Source organism: Neovison vison, chromosome 11 (assembly GCF_020171115.1).
Source record: "Neovison vison isolate M4711 chromosome 11, ASM_NN_V1, whole genome shotgun sequence".
NCBI classification, from domain to species: domain Eukaryota; kingdom Metazoa; phylum Chordata; class Mammalia; order Carnivora; family Mustelidae; genus Neogale; species Neogale vison.
Window position 1 is genome coordinate 147,912,686 of NC_058101.1, and position 26,907 is coordinate 147,939,592.

The following is a 26,907-nucleotide window of genomic DNA, read 5'->3' on the forward strand; positions in this document are numbered from 1 at the left end:
AAAACCACATTGAGAGGGGCGCCTGGGTGGCTCAGTGGGTTAAGCCGCTGCCTTCGGCTCAGGTCATGATCTCAGGGTCCTGGGATCGAGTCCCACATCGGGCTCTCTGCTCAGCGGGGAGCCTGCTTCCTCCTCTCTCTCTCTCTGCCTGCCTCTCTGCCTACTTGTGATCTCTCTCTGTCAAATAAATAAATAAATAAAATCTTTAAAAAAAAAATAAAAAATAAAACCACATTGAGATATCACCTTACACCAGTTAGAATGGCCAAAATTAGCAAGACAGGAAACAACATGTGTTGGAGAGGATGTGGGTGAAAGGGGAACCCTCTTACACTGTTGGTGGGAATGCAAGTTGGTGCAGCCACTTTGGAGAACAGTGTGGAGATTCCTTAAGAAATTAAAAATAGAGCTTCCCTATGACCCTGCCATTGCACTACTGGGTATTTACCCCAAAGATACAGATGTAGTGAAAAGAAGGGCCATCTGTACCCCAATGTTTATAGCAGCAATGGCCACTGTCGCCAAACTGTGGAAAGAACCAAGATGCTTTTCAACGGATAAATGGATAAGGAAGATGTGGTTCATATACACTATGGAGTATTATGCCTCCATCAGAAAGGATGAGTACCCAACTTTTGTAATAACATGGACGGGACTGGAAGAGATTATGCTGAGTGAAATAAGTCAAGCAGAGAGAGTCAATTATCATGGTTTCACTTATTTGTGGAACATAACAAATAACATGGAGGACATGGGGAGATGGAGAGGAGAAGGGAACTGAGGGAAATTGGAAGGGGAGGTGAACCATGAGAGACTATGGACTCTGAAAAACAACCTGGGGGTTTTGAAGGGGTGGGCACTGGGAGGTTGGGGGAACCAGGTGGTGGGTATTGGGGAGGGTACATATTGCATGGAGCACTGGGTGTGGTGCAAAAACAATGAATACTGTTACGCTGAAAAGAAATTTTTAAAAAATTAAAAAAACAATAATAGGTACTAAGCTTATCAATAATTCAAGACAATTGCAAGTACATTAGAAATTATTAACCTCAACCAGACATTTACTGGACTTCACCAGTCAACTACCCATTGAATTACGAATGAAAAAAAATTAAAGGTAATGTTAGGAAATTATTGTCAAAGATTATGACTAAAACATGTGATGTAATTTAGGATTAGGTAATGTTTTTTGGCTCTTAGGAACTGACTTTCACATACTGCCATTATGTAAGCCCTGTGTTCAACTTTTTTCCATTTGCTTTCCGTATGTGTGTTCATGAGTACATTATGTACTAAAGAAAGGACTTTGTGTATTGAAAAAAGATTAGATTACAAATAAGCTTGGGGCGCCTGGGTGGCTCGGTGGGTTGAGCCTCTGCCTTCGGGTCAGGTTATGGTCTCAGGGTCCTGGGATCGAGTCCCGCATCGGGCTCTCTGCTCGGCAGAGAGCCTGCTTCCCTCTCTCTCTCTCTGCCTGCCTCTCTGACTACTTGTGATTTCTCTCTGTCAAATAAATAAATAAAATCTTTAAAAAAAAAAAAAAGAAAAGGTTCAATGTGGACTTGTGCATTTGACCCTTGAACAACACAAGGGCTTAAGGGCTCCCTTCCAAAGTTAAAAATCCACCTGTAACTTTTCAATCCTTCAAAACTTACTACTCTACTGTTGACTGGAATCCTTACCGATCATATAGATGACTAAACATATTATTATGTGTGTTGTACACTATTCTTACAATTAAGTAGGCTAGAAAAAAGAAAATGTTATTAAGAAAATCATAAGGAAGAGAAAATACATTTATAGTGCTATACTGTATTTATTGAAAAAAATCTGAAAATGAGTGGATCTGCACAGTTTAAACTCATGTTGTTCATGGGTCAGCTGTGTTTTGTTAAGATGAAACAGAATAGAATACTCTTCCCTTCACAGAGAAAATAAGCAACTTTTAATTTTTGTAGCAGTTTCTTGGCTAGTTGAGCATGTAAATTTTAGGAATAATTGGTATGTATTATTGACCTGTGTCAAGATGGACTTGAAGTATATAATAACAAAGTACCATTTACTTTTATACCTCATTGTTCTTTTTATTAGGGGCAAGTTCTTTCTTTGCCCTGGATGAGAATTTTGTAGGAAATAGATATGACGTCTTTAGGTAATATATACAGTTCTGTTAATTTCAGATAACAAAACAGACTAGAAATTAAAACATTCATCCTAGCTGTAATGAAATAAGCTAGTATTCCTAGCTAATAGTGAAAGCCCCAGACTTGCTTGTTTCTTTTAAGGGTTGTTCCTCTCCTTAAGCTTTAGTCTGTTATAAATGGAATGGTAAGATGTGGTTTGCTTCTCTTTCCATACCTAGGTTTTATTTTGTCTTCTTCCATATTTTTAACTAATTCTGAACTCTCCAGACTGGCTAGGATGGGAATGGAGAAGGAAAACTTAAAGTTGCCAGTTCTGTTTTGGTCCATAGCTAGTTTTTCATATATGGCTTTTATGATATTGAGAAATGTTCCCTCTATCCCTATGCTGCAGAGAGTTTTAATCAAGGAAGGATGCTGTATTTGTGAAATGCTTCTCTGCATCTGTTGTGAGGATCATACGTTCTTGTCCGTCCTTTTATTAATGTAGTGTATCACATTGATTGATTTGCAGTTGTTGAACTACCCTTGCATCCCAGGAATCAATTCCACTTGGTCATGGTGAATCATCCTTTAATGTACTATTGAATGCTATTAGCCAGTATCTTAGGGAGACGTTTTACATCCGTGTTCATCAGGGATATTCATCTGTAATTCTCTTTTTTGGTAGGTCTTTGTCTGGTTTTGGGATCATGGTAATGCTCACCTAGTAGAATGTATTTGGAAGTTTTCCATGTGCCAAATTTTCTCTATCCATTTATCAGTTGATGGACATTTGGGGCTCTTTCCATAATTTGGCTATTGTTGATATCAATTTCATTGCTCTTTACTATTAGCTTACTAAGTACAGGTCTTTATTTTATTTAATGTTGTTTTAAAATGTCAGTGGTTCTACAAGTTACAATATGCATCTTTAAAGTATCACAGTCTACCTTCAAATAATATTGTAACATTTCACATACAATATCAGAGTCTTAAACTCTTTACTCTCATTTCTCCATTTTCCTTTATGCTGCTGTTGTATGTACTTTTATTTCTCCATTTCTTATAAAGCCCATAACATACTGCTTGAAATAGTTATCTTTAAATTTTTTTTTTTTAATTTATTTGACAGACAGAGATCACAAGTAGGCAGAGAGGCAGGCAGAGAGAGAGGAAGGAAAGCAGGCTCCCTGCTGAGCAGAGACCCTGATGCGGGGCTCAATCCCAGGACCCTGGAATCATGACCTGAGCTGAAAGCAGAGGCCTTAACCCACTGAGCCACCCCGGCGCCCCTAAATAGTTATCTTTAGAAATTTTTTTTATCTTTTATTTTTATATTTTAAAATATTTATTTGTCAGAGAGAGCACGCGCACAAACGGGTGGTGGCAGGCAGAGAGAGAAGCGGGCTCCCCACTGAGCAAGGAGCCCAGTGCCGGACTTACCCCAGGACCTTGGGATAATGACCTGAGCCTAAAGCAGAGCTTAATTGACTGAGTCACCCAGACGTGCCTTTATAAAAATTATTAAATATGAAAAATGTTTTCTATTCACTTACATGTTTATTATTTTCAGTACTCTTTATTACTTTTCATAGATTCACATTTCTATTTGGTATTTTCCTTCCTTCTGAAGAAATTTCTTTAACATTACTCATTGTGCACATTTGTTGGCAATCAATTCTCAAAACTTTTGCTTGTTTGAAAATGTCTCTGTTTGTCTTTATTTTATACATTTATTTTTTATAAAGATTTCTTATTTTTGGAGAAAGTGCGAAAGAGATGAAGAGTGCGTGTGTGTGAGTCAGGGGAGGGGCAGAGGAAGAGTGAGAGAATCTCCAGCAGACTTACTGCTGAACGAAACCAGACTCGGGCTCAGTCCTATGACCCTGGGATCATGATCTCAGCTGAAATCACAAGTCAGATGCTTAACTGACTGAGCTACCCAGGCGCCCCTATTTTTTTTTTTTTTAAAGATCTTATTTATTTACTTGACAGAGAGATCGCAAGTAGGCAGAGAGGCAGGCAGAGAGAGAGAGGGAAGCAGGCTCCCCGCTGAGCAGAGAGCCCGATGCAGGACTCGATCCCAGGACCCTGAGATCATGACCCGAGCCGAAGGCAGCGGCTTAACCCACTGAGCCACTCAGGCGCCCCCAGGCGCCCCTATTTTGTCTTTAATTTTATTTTTGTATTTTATATTTTTTATTTATTTTTAATTTTTTAAAAATTTTTATATAAACATATAATGTATTATTAGCCCCAGGGGCACAGGTCTATGAATCGCCAGGTTTACACACTTCACAACACTCACCATAGCACATACCCTGCCCAATGTCCATAACCCTACCCCCCTCCTCCCAACAACCCTCAGTTTATTTTGTGAGATTAAGAGTCCCTTCTGGTTTGTCTCCCTCCTGATCCCATCTTGTTTCATTTATTCTTTCCCTACCCCCCAAGTCTCCCACATTCCATCTCCACTTCCTCATATCAGGGAGATCATATGGTAGTTGTCTTTCTCCGATTGACTTAGTTCGCTAAGCATGATACCCTCTAGTTCCATCCACGTCATCGCAAATGGCAAGATTTCATTTCTTTTGATGGTTGCGTAGTATTCCATTGTATATATATACACCACATCTTCTTTATCCGTTCATCTGTTGATGGACATCTAGGTTCTTTCCATAGTTTGGCTATTGTGGACATTGCTGCTATAAACATTTGGGTGCACGTGCCCCTTCGGATCACTTTTGTATCTTTAGGGTAAATACCCAGTAGTGCAATTGCTGGGTCATAGGGTAGCTCTATTTCCAACTATTTGAGGAACCTCCATGCTGTTTTCCAGAGTGGTTTCACCAGCTTGCATTCCCACCAACAGTGTAGGAGGGTTCCCCTTTCTCCACATCCTCGCCAGCATCTGTCATTTCCTGACTTGTTAATTTTAGCCATTCTGACTGAATGTGTGAGGTGATATCTCATTGTGGTTTTGATTTGTATTTCTCTGATGCTGAGTGATGTGGAACATTTTTTCATGTGTCTGTTGGCCACCTGGATGTCTTCTTTGCAGAAATGTCTGTTCATGTCCTCTGCCCATTTCTTGATTGGATTATTTGTTCTTTGGGTGTTGAGTTTGCTAAGTTCTTTATCAATTTTGGACACTAGCCCTTTATCTGATATGTCGTTTGCAAATATCTTCTCCCATTCTGTCAGTTGTCTTTCGGTTTTGTTAACTGTTTCCTTTGCTGTGCGAAAGCTTTTGATCTTGAAATTCCAATAGTTCATTTTTGCCCTTGTTTCCCTTGCCTTTGGCAATGTTCCTAGGAAGAAATTGCTGTGACTGAAGTCGAAGAGGTTGCTGTCTATGTTCTCCTCAAGGATTTTGATGGATTCCTTTCTCACATTGAGGTCCTTCATCCATTTTGAGTCTATTTTCGTGTGTGGTTTAAGGAAATGATCCAGTTTCATTTTTCTGCATGTGGCTGTCCAATTTTCCCAACACCATTTATTGAAGAGGCTGTCTTTTTCCATTGAACATTCTTTCCTGCTTTGTCGAAGATTAGTTGACCATAGAGTTGAGGGTCTATTTCTGGGCTCTCTATTCTGTTTATTGATCTATGTGTCTGTTTTCGTGTCAGTACCATGCTGTCTTGATGATGACAGCTTTGTAACAGAGCTTGAAGTCTGGAATTGTGATGCCACCAACTTTGGCTTTCTTTTTGGCTTTCTTTTTGGCTTTCTTTTTCAATATTGCTTTGGCTATTCGAGGTCTTTTCTGGTTCCATATAGATTTTAGGATTATTTGTTCCATTTCTTTGAAAAAGAATGGATGGCATTTTGATAGGAATTGCATTAAATGTGTAGATTGCTTCAGGTAGCACAGACATTTTCACAATATTTATTCTTCTAATCCAGGAGCATGGAACATTTTTCCGTTTCTTTGTGTCTTCCTCAATTTCTTTCATGAGTACTTTATAGTTTTCTGAGTATAGATTCTTAGCCTCTTTGGCTAGGTTTATTCCTGGGTATCTTACAGTTTTGGGTACAATTGTAAATGGGACTGACTCCTTAATTTCTCTTTCTTCTGTCTTGTTGTTGGTGTAGAGAAATGCAACTGATTTCTGTGCATTGATTTTATATCCTGACACTTTACTGTATTCCTGTATAAGTTCTAGCAGTTTTGGAGTGGAGCCTTGTGGGCTTTCCACATAGAGTGTCATATCATCTGCAGAGAGTGATAGTTTGACTTCTTCATTGCCAATTTGGATGCCTTTAATTTCCTTTTGTTGTCTGATTGCTGAGGCTAGGACTTCTAGTACTATGTTGAATAGCAGTGGCGATAATGGACATCCCTGCCGTGTTCCTGACCTTAGCGGAAAAGCTTTCAGTTTTTCTCCATTGAGAATGATATTTGCGGTGTGTTTTTCATCGATGGCTTTGATGATATTGAGGTATGTGCCCTCTATCCCTGCACTTTGAAGAGTTTTGGTCAGGAAGGGATGCTGTACTTTGTCAAATGCTTTTTCAGCATCTATTGAGAGTATCATATGGTTCTTGTTCTTTCTTTTATTAATGTGTTGTATCACACTGATTGATTTGCGGATGTTGAACCAACCTTGCAGCCCTGGAATAAATCCCACTTGGTCGTGGTCCCTTTAAATGTACTGCTGAATCCTATTGGCTAGTATTTTGATGAGAATTTTCGCCATCTGTGTTCATCAAGGATATTGGTCTGTAGTTCTCTTTTTTGATGGGATCCTTGTCTGGTTTTGGGATCAAGGTGATGCTGGCTTCATAAAATGAGTTTGGAAGTTTTCCTTCCATTCCTTCCATTTCTATTTTTTGGAACAGTTTCAGGAGAATAGGAATTAGTTCTTTAAACGTTTGGTAGAATTCCCCCGGGAAGCCGTCTGGCCCTGGGCTTTTGTTTGTTTGGAGATTTTTGATGACTGCTTCAATCTCCTTACTGGTTATGGGTCTGTTCAGGCTTGCTATTTCTTCCTGGTTCAGTTGTGGTAGTTTATGTGTCTCTAGGAATGCATCCATTTCTTCCAGATTGTCAAATTTGTTGGCGTAGAGTTGCTCATAGTATGTTCTTATAATGGTCTGTATTTCTTTGGTGTCGGTTGTGATCTATCCTCCTTCATTTATGATTTTATTTATTTGGGTCCTTCTCTTTTCTTTTTGAGAAGTCTGGCCAGGGGTTTATCAATCTTATTAATTCTTTCAAAGAACCAGCTCCTAGTTTCGTTGATTTGTTCTATTGTTTTTTTTGGTTTCTATTTCATTGATTTCTGCTCTGACCTTTATGATTTCTCTTCTCCTGCCGGGTTTAGGCTTTCTTTGTTCTTTCTCCAGCTCCTTTAGGTGTAGGCTTAGGTTGTGTACTTGAGACCTTTCTTGTTTCTCGAGAAAGGCTTGTATTGCTATATATTTTCCTCTCAGGACTGCCTTTGCTGTGTCCCACAGATTTTGAACCACTGTGTTTTTATTATCATTTGTTTCCATGAATTTTTTCAATTCTTCTTTAATTTCCTGGTTGACCCATTCATTCTTTAGAAGGATGCTGTTTAGTCTCCATGTATTTGGGTTCTTTCCAAATTTCCTCTTGTGATTGAGTTCTAGCTTCAGAGCACTGTGGTCTGAAAATATACAGGGAATGATCTCAATCTTTTGATACTGGTTGAGACCTGATTTGTGACCCAGGATGTGATCTATTCTGGAGAATGTTCCATGTGCACTAGAGAAGAATGTGTATTCTGTTGCTTTGGGATGGAATGTTCTGAATATATCCGTGATGTCCATCTGGTCCAGTGTGTCATTTAAGGCCTTTATTTCCTTGTTGATCTTTTGCTTAGATGATCTGTCCATTTCAGTGAGGGGAGTGTTAAAGTCCCCTACTATTACTGGACTATTGTCGATGTGTTTCTTTGATTTTGTTATTAATTGGTTTATATAGTTGGCTGCTCCCATGTTAGGGCATAGATATTTAAAATTGTTAGATTTTCTTGTTGGACAGACTCTCATCTCTTAATATAGTCTCTGGCTTAAAATCTAATGGATCTGATGTAAGGATTGCCACCCCAGCTTTCTTCTGAGGTCCATTAGCATGGTAAATCGTTTTCCACACCCTCACTTTAAATCTGGAGGTGTCTTCGGGTCTAAAATGAGTTTCTTGTAGGCAACATATAGATGGGTTTTGTTTTTTTTATCCATTCTGATACCCTTTGTCTTTTGATTGGGGCATTTAGTCCCTTAACATTCAGGGTAACTATTGAGAGGTATTAATTTAGTGCCATGGTATTTATTGCCTGTAAGGTGACTGTTACTGTCTATTGTCTCTGTTCCTTCTGATCTACTACTTTTAGAGTCTCTCTTTGCTTAGAGGACCCCTTTCAAGATTTCCTGTAGAGCTGGTTTGCTGGTTTACAAATTCTTTCAGTTTTTGTTTGTCCTGGAAGCTTTTTATCTCTCCTATTTTCAATGATAGCCTACCTGGATATTCTTGGCTGCATGTTTTTCTTGTTTAGTGCTCTGAATATATCACACCAGGTCTTTCTGGCCTGCCAGGACTCTGTGGATTAGTCTGCTGCCAATCTAATATTTTTACCATTGTACGTTACAGACTTCTTTTCCCGGGCTGCTTTCAGGATTTTCTTTTTGTTGCTAAGACTTGTGAATTTTACTATTAGGTGTCGGGGTGTGGACCTATTCTTACTGATTTTGAGGGGGGTTCTCTGCACCTCCTGGATTTTGATGCTTTTTTCCGTTGCCATATTAGGGAAATTCTCTCCCATAATTCTGTCCAATATGCCTTCTGCTCCCCTCTCTCTTTCTTCTTCTGGAATCCCAGTTATTCTAATTTTTTTCCGTCTTATGGTATCACTTCTCTCTCAAATTCTCCCCTCATGGTCCAGTATTTGTTTGTCTCTCTTTTGCTCAGCTTCTTTATTCTCTGTCATTTGGTCTTCTATATCACTAATTCTTTTTCTGCCTCATTTATCCTAGCAGTGAGAGCCTCCATTTTTGACTGCACCTCATTAATAGCTTTTTTTATTTCAACTTGGTTAGATTTTAGTTCTTTTATTTCTCCAGAAAGGGCTTTTATCTCTCCGGAGAGGGTTTCTCTAATATCTTCCATGCCTTTTTCGAGCCCGGCTAGAGCCTTGAGAATCGTCATTCTGAACTCTAGATGTGACATATAACCCATTTTCATATTGATTAGGTCCCCAGCCTTTGGTGCTGCCTCTAGTTCTTTTTTTTTGTGGTGAGTTTTTCCACCTTGTCATTTTGTCCAGATAAGAATATGTGAAGGAGCAAATAAAATACTAAAAGGGTGGAAAAGACCCCAGGAAAATGTGCTTTAACCAAATCAGAAGAGTCCCCAAATCGTGGGTGGGAGAAAGGGGATATAAAGAACTTCAGGAAAAAAAAAAAGAATATAAAAAAAGAAAAGAAATAAAGAAAAAAATATATATATATTAGAGTGGTGACTAGAACAGGGTCACCCACTTAATTTTGTGAGTATTTTGGTCTCTTAGAAGAAACTATCTCCCAAAATTTTAAAGAATGAAAAACATATATAAGGGCAAACTCATTGAATGGATGGAATATCCCTATAAAGATGAAAAAGAAAAAAAAAGTTTTTTTTAATTTTTAAAAAAGGAGTTGATAAAGTAAGTTGGTTGGGGGAATAAAGAAAAAGAAAAGTGGAGAGATTTTGCTCAGGTGGAGACTAGAATAAGCCCGGAGCTAGATTTAGGGTATATTTTGTCCTATTAGAAGAAGTTGCACCCCAAATTTTTTAGAAGAAAAAACCCTATGTGTATACAAAAAATAAAGTTAGATACAAAGAAGGATAAAATATGACTATAATAATGAAGGTTCAAAAAAGGTTATAATTCTTTTTTTATGAAACCTATTAAGATAAACTAGTTTAAAAACGTTTAAAGAGGAAAAGGTAAAAGTTAAAAAAAATTTAGCAGTGGAAAAAAAATTTTTAAAAAATCAATTAACTGCAAGACTTAAGAATCATGGGGAGAAAGCCATGAATTCCATGCTTTGCTTTCTCCTCCTCTGGAATTCCACTGTTCTCCCTGATAAGTGAACTTGGTGTTGGCTGGATTTCTTGCTGAGATTCTGGGGGAGGGGCCTTTTGTAGTGTTTCTCAAGTGCCTTTGCCCAAGGTGGAATTGCACCGCCCTTACCAGGGGCCAGGCTAAGTAATCTGCTTGGGTTCGCTTTCGGGAGCTTTTGTTCCCTGAATGCTTTCTGTAGAGTTCTGGAGTACGGCAATAACGATGGCTACCTCCCAATCTCTGACCCGGAGGAGCCCAGAGCTTGGGGCCCCAATCCTCAATGCGCCCTCAGAGAAAAGCGCTCAAGCACTCCCATCTCTGCGCTCTGAGCTCACCCAGCCTGTGACCACCCGTCTCTGTCTCTGGCCCACAATTCCACCTGTAGTCTCTGAAACCTGCATATCCTTGAGCTCCATCAGGGGGTTTCTCCCTGGATCTTGTGGGGACCCCACTCACAGAGCAGTGGCCTGTGCCACGGATTACAGTTCAAGGTAACCCCGAGTTGAGACTCCTTATCGGCTCTGTCTGTAGCCGGCTTCCCTGGTCTAACACCTGTGAACTCTGCGACACTCAGACACCCCCCATGCTTCTGTGACCCCGCGGGACCTGGGGCCACGTTGATCCTGCGTGGGCTTCACCCCCGTTTAGCATCTGGAGTGATGTCCCTCGCTGTGGAACAGACTTAAAAGTCCTGATTTTGTGCTGCGTTGCTCCGCCGCTTGCCGGGAGCTGGCCCCTCCCCCTGCAGTCTATCTTCCCGTCTCTTTGGATTCACTTCTCCACCGGTTTTACCTTTCAGAATGTGGTCGATTTTCTGTTTCTAGAATTGTTGCTCTTCTTCTCTTTAATCTCCTATTGGATTTGTAGGTGTTCGCAATGGTTTGATAAGCTATCTAGCTGATCTCCTGCTACCTGATGTCGTCTCAGCCTGCTACTACTCCACCATCTTGACTCCTCCCTCCCTATTTTTTTTTTTTTTAAGATTGATTTTATTTGACAGACAGATCACAAGTAGGCAGAGAGGCAGGCAGAGAGAGAGGAGGAAACAGCCTCCCTGCCAAGCAGAGAGCCCGATGGCGGGGCTCAATATCAGTACCCTGAGATCCTGACCAGAGGCTTTAACCCACTGAGCCACCCAGGCACCCCTTGTCTTTATTTTTAGAATGTATTTCACCAGATACTTAATTGTAGGTTGTTTGTTTTCTTTAACATTTTAAAGACGCTGTTTCATTATTTTTTCTGATATGAAGTTTGTTGTCTTTCTTATCTTTGTTTCTTTGTATTTAATGTGTCTCCTCATCCCCCCTGCCTGCTGCTTTTAAGTCTTTTTTTCTTTCACTATTTTTTTTTTTTAAGCAGTGTAATTATGACTTATCCTGATGTGGATTTCTTTGTGTTTATCTTTCTTATAGTTCATTGACCTTCATGAATCATTGGGTACTTTTCATTGAATATTGAAAAATTTGGGCTATAATTTCTTCAAATGATTTCTATCTAACCCCCTTTTTTCCTGAGACTTGAATGACATGTTTGTCTGCTTTATACTGTCTCATAGATCACTGACATTCTATTTATTTTAATGATGGATGAGACGTTTTTGTTTTCTATCGTTAATTCTGGAGAGTTTCTGTAGTTATATCATTATGTTCACAGTCTTCTGCAATATTTAAACTGTTAATTACATCCAGTGAATTTTTTATTTCAGATTTTTTTCTATGTCTACAAATTCCATTTTTAAAAAATATTTTTCATCTCTCCATATTGTGCTCATGTTTTCTTTTAATTCTTGGAGCATCTTTATAACAGACTATATTTTCCACATTCTTTTCTTTTTTTTAAGAGATTTTATTTATTTGAGAGAACGCATGAGAGAGCACCAGAGAGAGCACAAGTTTGCTGGGGAGGGAGAAGCAGGACACCCACTGAGCAGGGAGCCTGATGATGTGGGGCTCAATTCTAGGACCCCAGGACCATCACCTGAGCCAAAGACAGATGCTTAACTGACTGAGCCACCCAGGTGTCCCACAACATTATTTTCTATTGCACATGCCCTTCTACAACTTCGCTACTGCCTAATCAAGAGATGGCATCTATATCTCCTCGCTTGAAACTGGTCAGGCCTTTATGGATTTGTTGCCTGAGAATATGGATATTATGACACTGTTATCTCTAAGCCTGGGTCATAGAAAGTATACAACTTCTACCTTGTTTTCTATTTTTTGCGATTCTCTCCCTGATACTCCTCTACCATGCTGTGAGAAAACCCACATCAAATGGGGAAGCCCATGAGGAAATGAACCAAAGGCCAAAGCCTTAGCTAATAGGCTTCCAGCCAATAACCAGCACCAGCTTTCCAACCATATTAGTGAGCTCTTGGAAGCAGATTCTTTAGCTCCCAAGTCAAGTTGTCACACCTGATGCTGTGTAGAACTTCCCTTCTGAGCCCTGCCTGAATTCCAGATTCACAAACAAAATAATTTTTTTAAGTCACAAGTTTTGAATGGTTTGTTATATACCTGTAGGTATTTTTATTTTCTTTTTTAATTTCTTATCTTTTGATTCTGTCATCTCTGTCTTTTCCATATCTTTATTGACTGATTTTTTCATTATGGGTTACATTTTTCTGATTCTTTATAGTAATTTTTAAAAATTTTATTTATTTATTTGAGAGAGAGTGTGAGAGAGAGCATGAGAGGGGAGGCGGTCAGAGGGAGAAGCAGACTCCCCATGGAGCTGGGAGCCAGATGCGGGGCTCATGGGACTCTGGGATCATGACCTTGGCCAAAGGCAGTGGCTTAACCAACTGAGCCACCCAGGTACCCTCTTTGTAGTAATTTTTGGTTGGATGCAGGATTTAGTAAATTTTGTTGAGTGCAATCTATTGTTTTAAAAGAGGATTGGATTTTGTTCTGGCAGGCGGTTAAGTTACTTAAGAATCAACTTGATCTTTTTTGAGGGTTGTTCTCTTTACAGTGGGACTACAGTACCTTTTACTGTCAGGTGGGGTTCAGAAAACTTTTTTTGTAGTAAGATAGCTAGTAAATATTTTAGGTCATGCAAACCATGTTGTATGCTGCTGCTGCTGCTTAAATTTGCTGTGCAAAGCAGCTGTGGACAGTGGGTAAATGAATGGGTGCTTCTTTGTTTAAATAAGACTTTATTCACAGGAGTAAGTGGTGGGCCACATTTGGCCTGTGAGCACTGTTTTGCTGATCCCTGCTCTGGGGAAGTAGTTCTTTTAAGTTTTTTGGTTTTACAAACTTTTCTGTGGGTCTCTTTTGCTTATTTTTTGCATCTGTCAGTATTTACCGTATTAGAAATTATAGCTGAAGTATTTTAGAGTCTTTCTTCATCCAAAATTAAATAATGATTAACCTATTATATGCTTGCATGAATAACATATTTTTAGTGAAAAATAACTATCTCTTAGAAAACAATAGCGAGAATAATGTTATCCATTTATTTTTTTTTTGGTGTGAATGTCTTTTGTGTCTGGCTTAAGAGAGAAGAGCTGGAGTCTCATATGTGCTTCTTCGTTAAATCTTTTACAATATTCCATTTCAGATAGCATTTGAAATACTCTACCATGTATTCATAGCAGAATGATTCTAAAAATGGCAAGTAACATCTTGGGATTATTAGAAAAACAGTTGAGACCTTGTTGATCCCCTGAAAAGGTCTTCCAAGTCCTCCACAGGTCCCCAGACTACAGTTCAAGATCACTTACCTTGGGCAAGATTAACCTGAAGTATGCTAGGGCTTGACCCTTCTGGGGTTTCAAACGAATATGCTAGATATTTGAAGAGGTATTCATACTCTCCACTTTGGTTTTTGGGAACTCCAGTGATTCCCTACCCTTTGTGACCTCTGGGAATTGTTAGCTGTTTTCCTGTAATGCTTCTTTCCCAGCAATGCTGTTCTTTGCTTGTCTTTGTAGAGTTTCACCCTATGCATGTGCAGAATACTCCATGCAGACTTCTGGAGTTTTTCTGTAGGATAGCTCCTTCCTCAACTTAATAAGACTGAAAGATTCTATTAGACTGTGCCCTCCCTGCATTGCAGTGCTCACCTCATTCATATCCATTCTCTCGGGATTCTTAATGCTGCCTGTTGTTTAGTGTCTGGAGATAGTCCTTTCATTTGTGGTTGCATTTAGTTGTTTCTGTTGGGGGTAGGGCTAAGTTCTGTAACAGTTATTTCTTCATGTGGAGACATCCCTGACTGTTTGGGTTTTGTTTTTAATCATATCTGTTGAAACAATCACACTGATGTCTTATGTTCCTATTAAAACATGATATTTCTTGTCTTAACCTTCAGTAAAAGCTTTCCTTTTAGTATTCTGTTTATATTGATAAAAAAATAACTTTTACACAACAGGGACATTTTCCACTATGGTATGAGGAACACAGGGGAATGTAGTCACTTATTATATATGTAAACCATTTGTTTGCCTTTTGTACTAGGCAAGTATATGGGCGCTTTATGTCTCAGTTTCTTAGTTATAATGTATCTAGAATGTTAACTGGGAATGATAAACAGAATATTATAACTGTTTTGTTTTTTAGTTTTAAGTCTTGTCCCTCAGGAGTTAGTAACTACTCTTATATACAGTAGTCATACAGACATAGATTCAAATTCTTAGTCTGTGCTTTACTAGATGTGTCAGTGAGACTGCTTGCTTACCCTGAATCTGAGCCTCTATTTCCTTATCTGTAATGTGGGCATGATAATGCTATATTAAATAGAAATAAGAACGTTTAGCAACACAGCTGCTGCTGCTGGGGCTTTTGTTGTGTTTTGTTTTGTTTTTGCTTTTGGTAATAGAGCTTCTAATAACAGTGCTTTAAACAAGTGGAAATTTATTTGCTCTTTCTCTTCAATAAGAAGAACCTGGCAGTTTAGAAGTGGTATGACAGCTCATAGTGTATGTATTGTGGACCCAGATTCCTTCTCTTTCCATTCTACCATTCTTAGCTTAAGAGTTCTATCCTCAAGGTCACCTCATAAGTGCTTGCTGGAATGTTACTCATCATGTCCATGTGCCAGGCAGCAGGAAGGAGTAGGTGGGGAAGGAAATAGGGGGCATTTCTTCCTTTAAAGAAACCTTATAAAATATAGTCATTTGATTCAAATCTTACTGGCCATAACTTAGTCATATGGTTGTATCTAGCTTTAAAGGAAGCTGGGGAATATAGTCTTTTAGCAGGAGGCTATGAAGAAGGAAGGGAAAAGGGGCTGTTAGGTTGACATCCAGGAGCATCTGTCACTAATGTCTTCTCTTTCAATTATATGGGTTCCCAATGAATTGAGAAATTATCCAGGAGTTAGTGGGTGGAGTCCAAGATATTCTTTTAAAACTGACAAAGCTGATTCTTGAGAGAGGGGATTATATTTGCAGTTAAGTGTGTTTCCGAATATTAAACCCTAGCATTAAACAGACTTGTCCATCCAGTCATGAAAGTGCTGGCCAGGTAGAGCCTGCCTCTATTAACTTTGTGGCATGAAGGAACAAAGTCGTGTGTTCTGCCAGCAGCTGTTTCTCAGCAGAAAGGGAGGGGTGGATGAGGACTAGGGAGGCTGAGAGTGTTACATATGGCATCAGAAATGGGGAAATGTTATCCTCTCTCTTCTCCCTTCCTACAGTACTTTATCCTAAGCGTTTAGCATGGTGCTTGGCATTGAGTAAGCGTACAGTATGATGCTTATTATTATAATGATGATTTGAGCAATTCGAGTAGCCACCACGATGTCTCAGGAACCTGTGCATTTAATCTTCCCACATGCGTTGCTATTTGACACGTAGCTTGGTTTCTATGACTATTATTTTTTTATTTCACCGTGAGATAAAATTAATAAACAATTTTAAAATTGATAAACAATTTAGAAAAACAGTGTTTAAACTTTCATTGAGGTCATAGTTCCCTTTACAAATGTAAAGCAAATTATACATTATGCTTTCCGGGAATACATGGGTCTTAAGAACTTATGGCAGCTGAAATTCAGATACTGCCATATTACTGTAAACTGGTATCAATGACTGTTGAATAAGTACAATTAATTAATAGGAATGCGAGAGTGGTTAAGATCATGTGAGGCAGATGGACAGACAGCATGTTTCAACTTCAACTGTGCCTACCTCCTAGCTTTTACCTTAAGCCAGTTAGTGTTAACCTGGGTGTTACTGTTTTTCTTGTTCTAGATCAATAAAATGAAGTTGGTAATAGCGTCTATATCCAAGGTAGAGGAGGAAATAGAAGTCTTACTTCTGGGCCAGAGTATCCACTTGCTCTTTTCTTTTGTTGCTGTTGTTTTTATAGTCATTATTGTTGTTACCCTTCTTTGCCTTTCTCACCTCACCCTGATTGTCTTGCAGGTTCCAGTGATTTAAGTGCTCTTGAATTTCATAACTTGGAGGTAAAATTATTCTGAGCAAACAGCTTGGCCCTTTAGATCTGTTTTTGTTAAAAAAGGAAAAGCAAAAGTCCTCAAGGGTAATCTTCATGATCTTTGATCTTTCCACAATAAGAAAAACCTTTCACAGTCTGCTTCTGGCTCATCAGGGAAAAAGATCTTTTGGATGCCCTTCAAAATTTTCCCTTCTTTCTTTGCTTCCTCTCATGTCTCCTTCCTGGCCCGCAAGAAAGAAAATATGTCAGTTTGATATCGCTGGCCCCTTCTGAAAACCTGGTAATGGTATTTATCCTGTCAGCAGTTCCTGGGTATTTAGTGTTTTATATCTTGATCTGTCTTTATTATTTGAGGAAAAGTCCTTAACTTTCCCCATTCCTTTCTGATGAATAGCTTGGGTTATAGAAGTTTGGTCCTCTCACTAAGAGCCACAGATCCCCTGCTGTTTTTATAGGTTGACTTTTGACACAGACTACTTCTGTTCAAGGAGCTCATTGTTATTAAGTTAGTGCCATTTTATACCAGAACTTAACTTTTAAAGCACATTTAAATAGACTTCTTATTGGTTTTTTGGTTGATGTTTAAAATTGTCTGGTGGTTTTTTTGTTTTTTGTTTTTTGTTTTTTCCTAATGGCCCAAATAGCACATGCTCAGTGTAAAAAAAATTATTCAGAAAATATATAAATCATAAAGAAGAAAAAAAAGCTCTCCCATAGTTCTACTCCACCAAACTAGTCACTTTTACTTTTTTATATGATTCTATCTACATCTATCTATATTGTATTTATGTAAATACATATATAAAACATATATACCTATATATATAGAGAGATTTATATGCTTTTCAAGTTTTTTTTTTGTTTTCTCCAGAATGTAGTCCTTCTATATATACTGTTTTGTAATCTCCTTTTTTCCCTAACCTATATAATGTGTTTGATTGTTTTAAATAGTTGTATAGGATTTCATAGAATGGATATAATTTACTTAGCTAATTCCCTATTGAGGTGGATACTTAGGTTGCTTATGATTTTTTAGTAATTTAACCCCAGGATGGTAAACATTTTTCTGCATCCATTTTTGAGTAGTTGTGTTATTTTGGTTTTCTGATGTATTCTTAGAGTTTAATTCAGTATCAAAGGTTGTATACCTACTAACTGATTATGAAAGTACCTTTTTCTAATCAAATTTGGGTATTATCAGTCATTTTAATATTTTTCAGTGTGATAACAAAACTAATGTCTAAGTGATTAATTCCTATTTCTTTGATTATTAGAGATTAAATAATTTTCATGTTTTTTGGCCACTTGCATTTTTTTCTGAGATTAATTTTGTGTTATATAGTCTTGCTTATTTTCCAAAGATATGTATATTTTGAAAACGGTAGAACTTTATTTCTTGAGATATTTTAAAATTATACTATTATATACTCTATAATATATATTTACGTATTATAAAATTATATTATAAATGATATTGTTTTTGCTGGACTTAATTTCTTACTTAGCTAGTTATTTTCAAGTATTGACATAGGAAAGAAATTAGTAAAGAAAACCAAGCTTGTTAGAATAATTTATTTGTCTAAAATACAAATGAAGAGAATTGAAATTCTTAATGCTTATTTGCACTTTAAGATACCTAGTTTGGTTTAAATGTTTTTAATTTGCTCACATCTGGTTCTTGACCATGTTCTAGATAAGAGATGCCTATATAAATGTGTATCGTATTTTTACTTGTTCATTTTCATCATTGTTAAAATGAAAGGAATTGGGAACTGTTAATTGAAGTACTCATTTTAGCAAACTATGATCAGAAGGTGCTTGGATATAATCTTTCCACATGATAAGGAGCATGTTTTTATTTTATTGCTTTTAGAAGAAAAACAACAGTGAAGACATTATGTATTTATGCAGACTACAAATCTGATGAAAGCTATACTCCAAGCAAGATCTCAGTCAGAGTCGGAAATAATTTTCACAATCTTCAAGAAATTCGGGTATGTTTTTCACATTTTAAAAAATATGTTCTCCTGTGACTCTTGCTCTTTAGAAAATAGTTACATTTGACATTAGATTAGATAGATTAAAATGTTAATACATAAAAGGAATATTGTTAATATTTAAGAAAGCATTTTTAATTTTTTATATTTAAAATTTTTTTTGATTCATTTGTCATCTTCGTTTTTTTCCTAGTGTTTTATTACAGAAATTTTCAGATGTATAGAAAAGCTGAATTGTATAGTAAACCGCAGTATACTCACCTCCTAGAACCTATAATTATCAGTGTTTTGCTATATTTGCTTTATTATTAACTGTCCATCAATTCATCTAATTTTTATATGCATTTCAAAATAACTTGCAGATATTTGTACTTATCACCCCAAATACCTCAGTGTAATATATGATAACCAGAGTTTTGCTTCAGGTTCATTTTTTAAGGTACAATTTATATGCAGTTTCCGCAAATCTTAAATATATTTATTTGTGAGTTTTCACAAATGCAAAAACATATCTGTAACCCTGACTCCTATTAACATATAGAACATTTTCACTACCCCATTAAATTTCCTCATATCTCTTCCCAACCAATCTCCATCTCTATCCTACTCTCAGAGGTAAGTGTTGTTCTAATTTTTTTGTTTGCTCATTCATTCATTCATTTATTATATAGATCATTTTATTTTGTTCTAGCATGTCATATAAATGGAATCACAGATGGTATAACTTATTGTGAGGCTTCTTTCACTCAGCCTAATTTTTTGACAGTCCATCCATGTTGTTGTGTGTATAGCAGTACTTCATTTTTCTATATTCCTGAGTTATACTCAGGAATTGTTTGAATATACCCCAATTTATTTATCTGCTATATAACTTTTCGAAGCTATCAGGATAATGCTTTTGTGACCTGACTGTTATTAGTGCTAAAATACTTACATTTCAGAGATACTTTCAGTGAGTTTGAACTATGTACTTGAAAAGTTCTGCCCTTTGCATCTTTTCTTGTCAGAAAGTCATTGAGTTCAAATAATCATTAAAATCTTTTGAATTAGGTGATTCTGAGAGATCTGGGAAGCACCTGTGGTTTTTGAAAAGACTTCCAGCCAATTTGTGGCCTGGACTCTTATTTGAGTTAGTGTTTATAAGACCCTCTCTCTACATTTATATTTCTTCCCTGAGTTAGTAATAAGCTTAATAAGAATCACATATACTTTCATTACTTACTCATTAAATGCAGTGTTGTTTCTTTGTGAACTTTGTTTATGTGTTTACAAATAAGGACATTGTCACCCACAGATATTTTGTTTTTTTTTTTTTAATTTTTTCATCCTTTGAGGTAAGTTTGCAACTTTTTTGAGATGACCACCTGGTCTCATTCCAGTTATCTTCCTTTACTTTTAAGGAATGTGAAATAAGTCAAGCAGAAAACAGAATTATCATATGGTTTCACTCACACATTAAATATAAGGAATAGCACAGAGAACCATAGGGGAAGGGATGGAAAACTGAAGGGGGAGAAAATCAGAGAGGGAGATGACCCATGAGAGACTATGGACTTTGGGAAACAAACTGAGGGTTTCAGGCATGGGGGGTGATGGGGTCGGCCAGGTGATGGGTATTGAGGAGCACACATGTTGTGATGAGCACTGGGTGTTCTACGAAACTGATGTAGTGATGAGCACTGGGTGTTAAATGAAACTAATGAATCATTGAACAGTACATCAGAAACTACTATAGAATGGCTAACTGAACATATAAAAAAAAGGAATGATCCTATAAATTTTCTTGACTATGAATTTGTTTTTAAAAAATCACTCTAAGTAAGATATTCCTTTTACATTTAAAAATATTTATTTTGTGTGATCATACTGGTTAATATGTACTTTCCATGCTTGAATAAATTCATAAATAGATCAGTTCTTCATTTTTCTTTTTCAGTTTCTTCATTTTACCCAGGGATTTTTTCATTCAGAATATTTTAGATTCTTTTTATTACCATAATTACATTGGGCTTTTTGCTAGCCGTTTTAGTCATACGATACATTTAATCTGTTTTACTGTTTTAAGGACTTGAGATATACTTTGTTAAATATTTTGTATTTATCACATGATTAGGATATTCATATTGAGCAATCTTTTGGGAATAGAGCTGGCTTTTTTTGGTGTAAAATTAAAGGTTTATTGTATAATCCCTCTGGCAGGTTGAATTATGTGACACTGAAAATAAAGTTTGATCCAAGCTATGCGTCATATATTTGAAATGTCCACTAGATGTCACTGTTGTCCTTTAATTGCTAGTCTCCTAATCTAGATGTTAATAAGACCTTAAGTAGTCTTTGTAACTCGTTTTTCTCAGAGTATATATATTCAAATATTCTTTGATGCATTTTGGGAAATGTACATCTTCATACATGACTTCCAGGTTTAAGTGTTAAATATATATTTTGTATTCTTTTGTAAACTGGACAAACTTGAAATATTTGGATCATCGCAGAATATTTTTAATCTAGTTTTTGCTTCTTTTATATCATTTAAGTACTGAAACATTAGTCACGTAGAATAAGGGCTCTTTTAGGTAGTCTCTTAATTTTATTCCAAGTGTGTTTATATTTCTGTGTAGTGACCACATAGCCTCATGAGACCAGTAATATTAAATATTACCAGGTGATAATGTAAGTTGTTTTCCTGAAAAACTTAATGAACATACTGCTTTTCTGCCACAGTTCTCACTAAGGAACCATAATTTTTGGATTTTGCTTTAAAATATTAGTGCCGCCTTTGCAGCTCATGATATAAAGTATACTTTATCTTTTAATTATACATCTTTATATGTGATTTATTCTGTTTACCTTTTTTCTAAGTTAAATATTCTGTAATTATTTTGTTTTTTAAGGGAAGATAAGCAGATCATGATTGTATTTTCTTACATCTATAGGATGTAAATTGTTATTTTTAAAAAATCTTCTAACTCAGATACTAAGACAATTGATTAAAGTACTGTTAACTTTTATGAGGCTTTTAGAGCCATCATTTCATTAGTTATAGGACTGATTTAACTGAGTGGAAAATCCAACTAAATCTTTTTATATTTTTCCATGGAGGGTTGCCCACGGGAAGGTGTAGTATGTATTGAAGTGTTTAATGGGTTTTCCTTTTTTACTAGAAATTAAGGATATGTTTACTTGAAACACTCTAAAAACCTATTTTCTGTCATTTTATTATTGATTTGAGTTGGTAACTTTACAAATATTTAGTTCAGGGCAAGAAAAGCTAATGGCTACCCTATCTATCAAAAAATTATTCTTTTTCTATCATATGTTTTCCTTCATTTCAGTTATAAAGCACACTATTCTATCTTGAACTTTGTTACCTCTGTTGAAAAATCTCTGAGAAGAGATTAAGCCTTCCCTTTACTCTTCGAGGATGCATATTTCAACTTCTATACCTGAGGAGGGACTTACAATGGAAATAAAGTTTAGGCTTTCTACTTAATGGTTATAAGATACTCAAACTAGGTTTGGTCGGATAGAATGCTTTTGATGCCAAAACTGTTGAATAACTTCCTTGATAACATGATGAATTCATTTATGCCACTAATTCTACTTTTTCGTTTTTAAAATTGTCCACTCTACAGTAATTGGTAACCAACAACCTAAGAACATTTCATGAGGTGTTTGTGACTTATTGCTTCCACACAAACTACTTTTTTTTTTTTTTAAACACAAACTACTTCTATGTAGAAGTGAGGACTTAGCATTTCAGAGTCTTTATGGCACTATCTTCTCAAAACACATCATCTCAGCTGTGTAATTTTGTGCAAGAAGTCATGTTCATCATATTATTGAAATTATTCCACAGAAATTTTCAAATAAAGATAAATGCTTTTAAAATTTTTATTTAGCTATCTACCTATTTATTTATTTATATTTATTTTTTTCAAGTAGACTCCGTTCCCAGTGTGGGGCTTGAACTCATGACCCGGGAGATTGAGATTCCTGAGCTTTATGGACTGAGTCAGTCGGCGCCCTGTTTTTGAAAATTTTTAAGCCATTTGCCTTTTAGCATTATGTTTTGGTTTAGTGCTGTTTTTTTTCCTCTGCCCTCAGAAGGGAAAATACGTGCAAAGGAAATATTTTGTCATTTAGAGTGAGAGATGAAAGAATAATCTATCTTAGATGTAACCATTTTATTTTTAAAGATTTTTATTTATTTATTTGACAGAGATCACAAGTAGAGAGAGAGGCAGGCAGAGTGAGAGAGGGGAAGCATGCTCCCTGCTAAGCAGGGAGCTGGATGTGGGGCTCCCTTCCAGGACCCTAAGATCATGACCCGAGCCAAAGGCAAAGGCTTAACTCACTGAGCCACCCAGGTGCCCACATGTAACCATTTTAATATCATAGAAAACATCTCCAGCTAAGATTCAAGAAAACAGTCCTTTTCAGTTTGCCGACTATTTACCTTTTAAAAAATGATTATAGAAATTTTTGTACTTAAATATGAAACTAAAGTGAGTTATTAGATATAAAATGACAGCTCTCAAAATTATTTCTATACAGTTCTGTAAAAAACAACTTGTAACTGAAGGTTAAAGAGATATTTTCAGCATAGGGTGAAAATTGTCCTTTGATTCATTGTTAGCATTCTGCTTCTAAAAATTGTGGCCGCAAAAGGATAGAATATTAATGGAGCACAAGATTGTGCACTTAAGTGAATTTTAAGTTTTGTTTTTGTCTTCAGATAATAAAGCTGTTACCAAAGTTTTTTTTTTTTTTTTTTTAATTTTTTTTAAGAGGATGCTTGAAACAAGTCTTCAGTGTTAAGAGAGCAGAAATATTTTTCTTTTCTTCCGTGTGGGCAAGACTTTTGGCTCTCTTCCTTGTGTCTTGAATCAGTAGCATGGCTATGGGAGTCCATATTTGGTACTTTGACAAAAGTGGTTAAAAAGTTAGCTCTTCTGTTAGCATAAAATTTGCTATTATAATTTGATTTCTGTTAATGTGTTTGGTAGAGTAAAAGATGCAGACAAAAGTCTCTGACTCTATCCATCGATCTTAAAATCTACTTATATTTACTTTCTGATGAGGGTTCTGTTTTAGACAACTTGATATAAAGTAGAATGATTTAGGTGGTACCTATAAACATAAATTGATTTGATAAGACAGTGTTTAATTTATTGAGCCTTTGAAAAAAATAGTTTTTGCTGAATTTAGCTAGTTTAAAAGAAAATGTTTTCAAAAATTAGCTTTTATAACTGACCCTGGGACATCTTCAACATGAATGTGGAATACTTTGTTGTGATACAGATAATTTTTAGGCCAGAAATGTTATCTTGTCTTATCTCTCTCAAAAAGTAACATATGCAATTTTTATAAAGTTATTCATGATTATATACATTACTTATTTCCAAAATGGAGTTAAGATGACTACGCATTTGGGGTTACTTCCTTTTGAATCTAAAATGTTACACAGTGGAGTATTATATATATTTTTAAAGATCTTATTTATTTATTTTGAGAGAGGTGGGAGGGACATAGAAGGAGAGAGAGAATCTCAAGCTGACTCCACAGCAAGTGTGGGGACCCATGCGGGGCTTGATCTCCTGACTGAGATCATGACCAGAACCAAAACCAAGAGTGGGATGCTTAACTCACTGAGCCACCCAGGCGATCCTATATATATTTTTAAGAGATTAATACTCTTGTAACTTTTGGTTTTTTGTTTGACCACAAACTTAGACTGCAGAGGTATAATCTGGCATTCCCATTACAAAACAGACTTGTGCTTTATTCATTAGATATTTATTTATGGCCTTTTAAGTGCCAGGCACTGTATTAGGTACTGGAGATACAGTTAAAGAGAGTCACTGTTTCTGCCCTTAAGCCCTTATTAGTTTGGTGGAAACAATAGGCAAATAAATAATTACAATATAGTCTAGTAAATAAACACACAGGACCATGTGAATGCATTGGGATTTTAGGAGCAATGTTTTTAAATTTTTTTCTAAAAGAGGTGATGGTTCACCTGAATCTTAAGGATAAATATAAAGCCTTCTCAGGTGGGGAATCAAGTGGAGGCATTTTACAGGGGCACAGCATATATAAAAGTAGAGAAACAGTGGCGCATGGCCTAATGGCAGAACTGCAAGTAATTTGGTATTTCTGATAACTGGGTAAGTATGGGGGAGTGGCAAGAAAGACTGAAGTGTTTATCCATTCTATACATTTATTGTGATGATAATGGTAATATGGCATCTCTACATAAGGAGTTTACATTCATTCAGGGAACAAATGTGTAATTGTTACATGAAAATACATAGAAAAATCAGATTGTGCTTACTCTAAGACTTCTAGGGATTTTAGACTTTAAATGAGGAGACACTGATAAAATTTAATGTTGGGAATGTTGGGGCTGGACAATGTGAAGACTGAATAGGTAGTATCCAGGTGAAAATTATGAGGATTTAACCAAAAGGCCATGGGAATTGTATTCAGAAGAAAGGGGATGTATTTAAAGTAGAATCAACAGAATTTGTGACTGATTATTACCTAGGGTATAGTGGAAGTACGGGTTGGGGTTCAAGTAGTTAGAAGAGGGCATCTAGAATTCTTCTCATGTTTGGCACCTGGTTGAATGCTGTGTTAATCAGAAATGGAGTACAGAGGTAAGGAACATTGGAGATGGAGAGAAAGGTTAAGCTAATGAGATTAGTTTTTGTCACTGATTTCTGGTAGATGGAGGGCTTTTCAGGGGGTAGTCAGGTAATTGGATCTGAACTGGGGGAAAAAAAGTCTAGGTTAGAGGTGCAGATTTGAGAATTATTAGTGTGTAAGTAGAAGCTTAGGTGTGAGTTCTGATTCATTCAGAGAACATGTATAGTAGAAAAGAAGACTGCTGGGGCTCAAACTGTGGAAATGCCAGTATTCAAGGGCTGGGAAGACAAAGATGATTTAATGAGACTCCTCTCAAGCTGCCAGTGATGAGAAGAAAATCGAGAGATAGTTGTCACAGAAGCCAGGAATGGTCAGGAATATCCAGTCAGATAGGGACTGAAAGCTTCCTGCCTAAGCTTGTGTTACATGTTTTAATAGGCAATTTAATGCAATTCTGTACTAAGGCGTCTTCTGCAAGTAGTTTAATCACTCTTTGGAGCTATAGTTTCTGCATTTATAGATTGGAGACTAATGAAATTATTTAATAGCAGGAATTCAGCTTTTCCTACCCTAGTATTTGGGCCAAGTAAGAAGATTCTGAAGGGGATTCTTGTTTTGTTTCATAACGCTTTGAACGGGAAGGTTTTATACTGTGGATGCATACTTCAACTTTGAAGTTGATGAGGTTTCTTTGAAGAGCATTGTGCTCTAGAGTCGCTTTTCTCAAGTGCTCTTTCGCAGTGGTTATGGAAGAACTGCACTGTTTCTTGTAGGCAGAGTGACAGCGGTAACAGCCAAGGGCAAAGAAAACAACAAACAAAATTAAAAACCTTTATTTAATTGCATGGCAGGATACAATACAATAAAAATTTGTGCTTATGAAAATGAAAATGCTGTGGTTTCAGAGATGCAGATTATCAATCCCTTTTATGTAAGGAAAGCCCACTGAGTGAGTGTGACCAGCTCAACAGGGGAGGAAGGGAAGGGTGCCTGGCTAAGGACTTAGCACAGTGTCAAAAACAGTAGGCCTTTAATAAAAGTTGTCAAATAAGTAAGTATACTAGCAGTCGGTCCCTATGCTTGCCACTGATCCATGCTTGTGTAGTCTGCTTCAATTTGGGCAAGTCTGATTCCTTCTCTCAAAAATAAGAATTTATTTATTTTTGTTATTTTTTTTAATTTATTTTTTATTTTTATTTATTTGTATTTATTCCCTCTCTCAAAAAACATAAAATTTACCATCTTCACATTTTTTTTTAAAGAAATTTATTTATTTATTTGACAGAGAGAGATCACAAGTAGGCAGAGGCAGGCAGAGAGAGAGAGAGAGAGAGAGGAGGAAGCAGGCTCCCTGCTGAGCAGAGAGCCCGATGCGGGACTCGATCCCAGGACCCTGAGATCATGACCTGAGCCGAAGGCAGCGGCTTAATCCACTGAGCCACCCAGGCGCCCTATCATCTTCACGTTTTTAAGTGTATAGTTCAGTAGTATTAAGTGTATTCACATTGTTGCACAACAGATATCCAAATTTTTTTTCATCTTGCAAAACTGAAAATCTATATCCATTAAACACCTCCTCCTCATTTTCCCTCACCTTAGCCCTTGATAACCACCATTCTGCTGTCTGATCCTATGCATTTGACCACTTTAGATACCTCATGTA

The 26,907-nt window shown here is 36.7% G+C and overlaps 1 protein-coding gene across 6 annotated transcripts in view; it reads left to right on the forward strand.

The window, feature by feature from the left end:
- Positions 1–26,907, forward strand: part of ANAPC10 (anaphase promoting complex subunit 10) — a 298,667-nt gene that overhangs the window by 39,207 nt on the left and 232,553 nt on the right. For all 6 annotated transcript variants that reach the window (XR_006380950.1, XM_044224943.1, XM_044224944.1 and 3 more), the window contains exon 4: positions 18,473–18,593. Coding sequence is in view for 5 of the 6 variants with exons in the window: in XM_044224943.1 (XP_044080878.1) it covers positions 18,473–18,593 (121 nt within the window). In the remaining variant the exon portion in view is untranslated. The remainder of the gene's footprint in view (positions 1–18,472; positions 18,594–26,907) is intronic.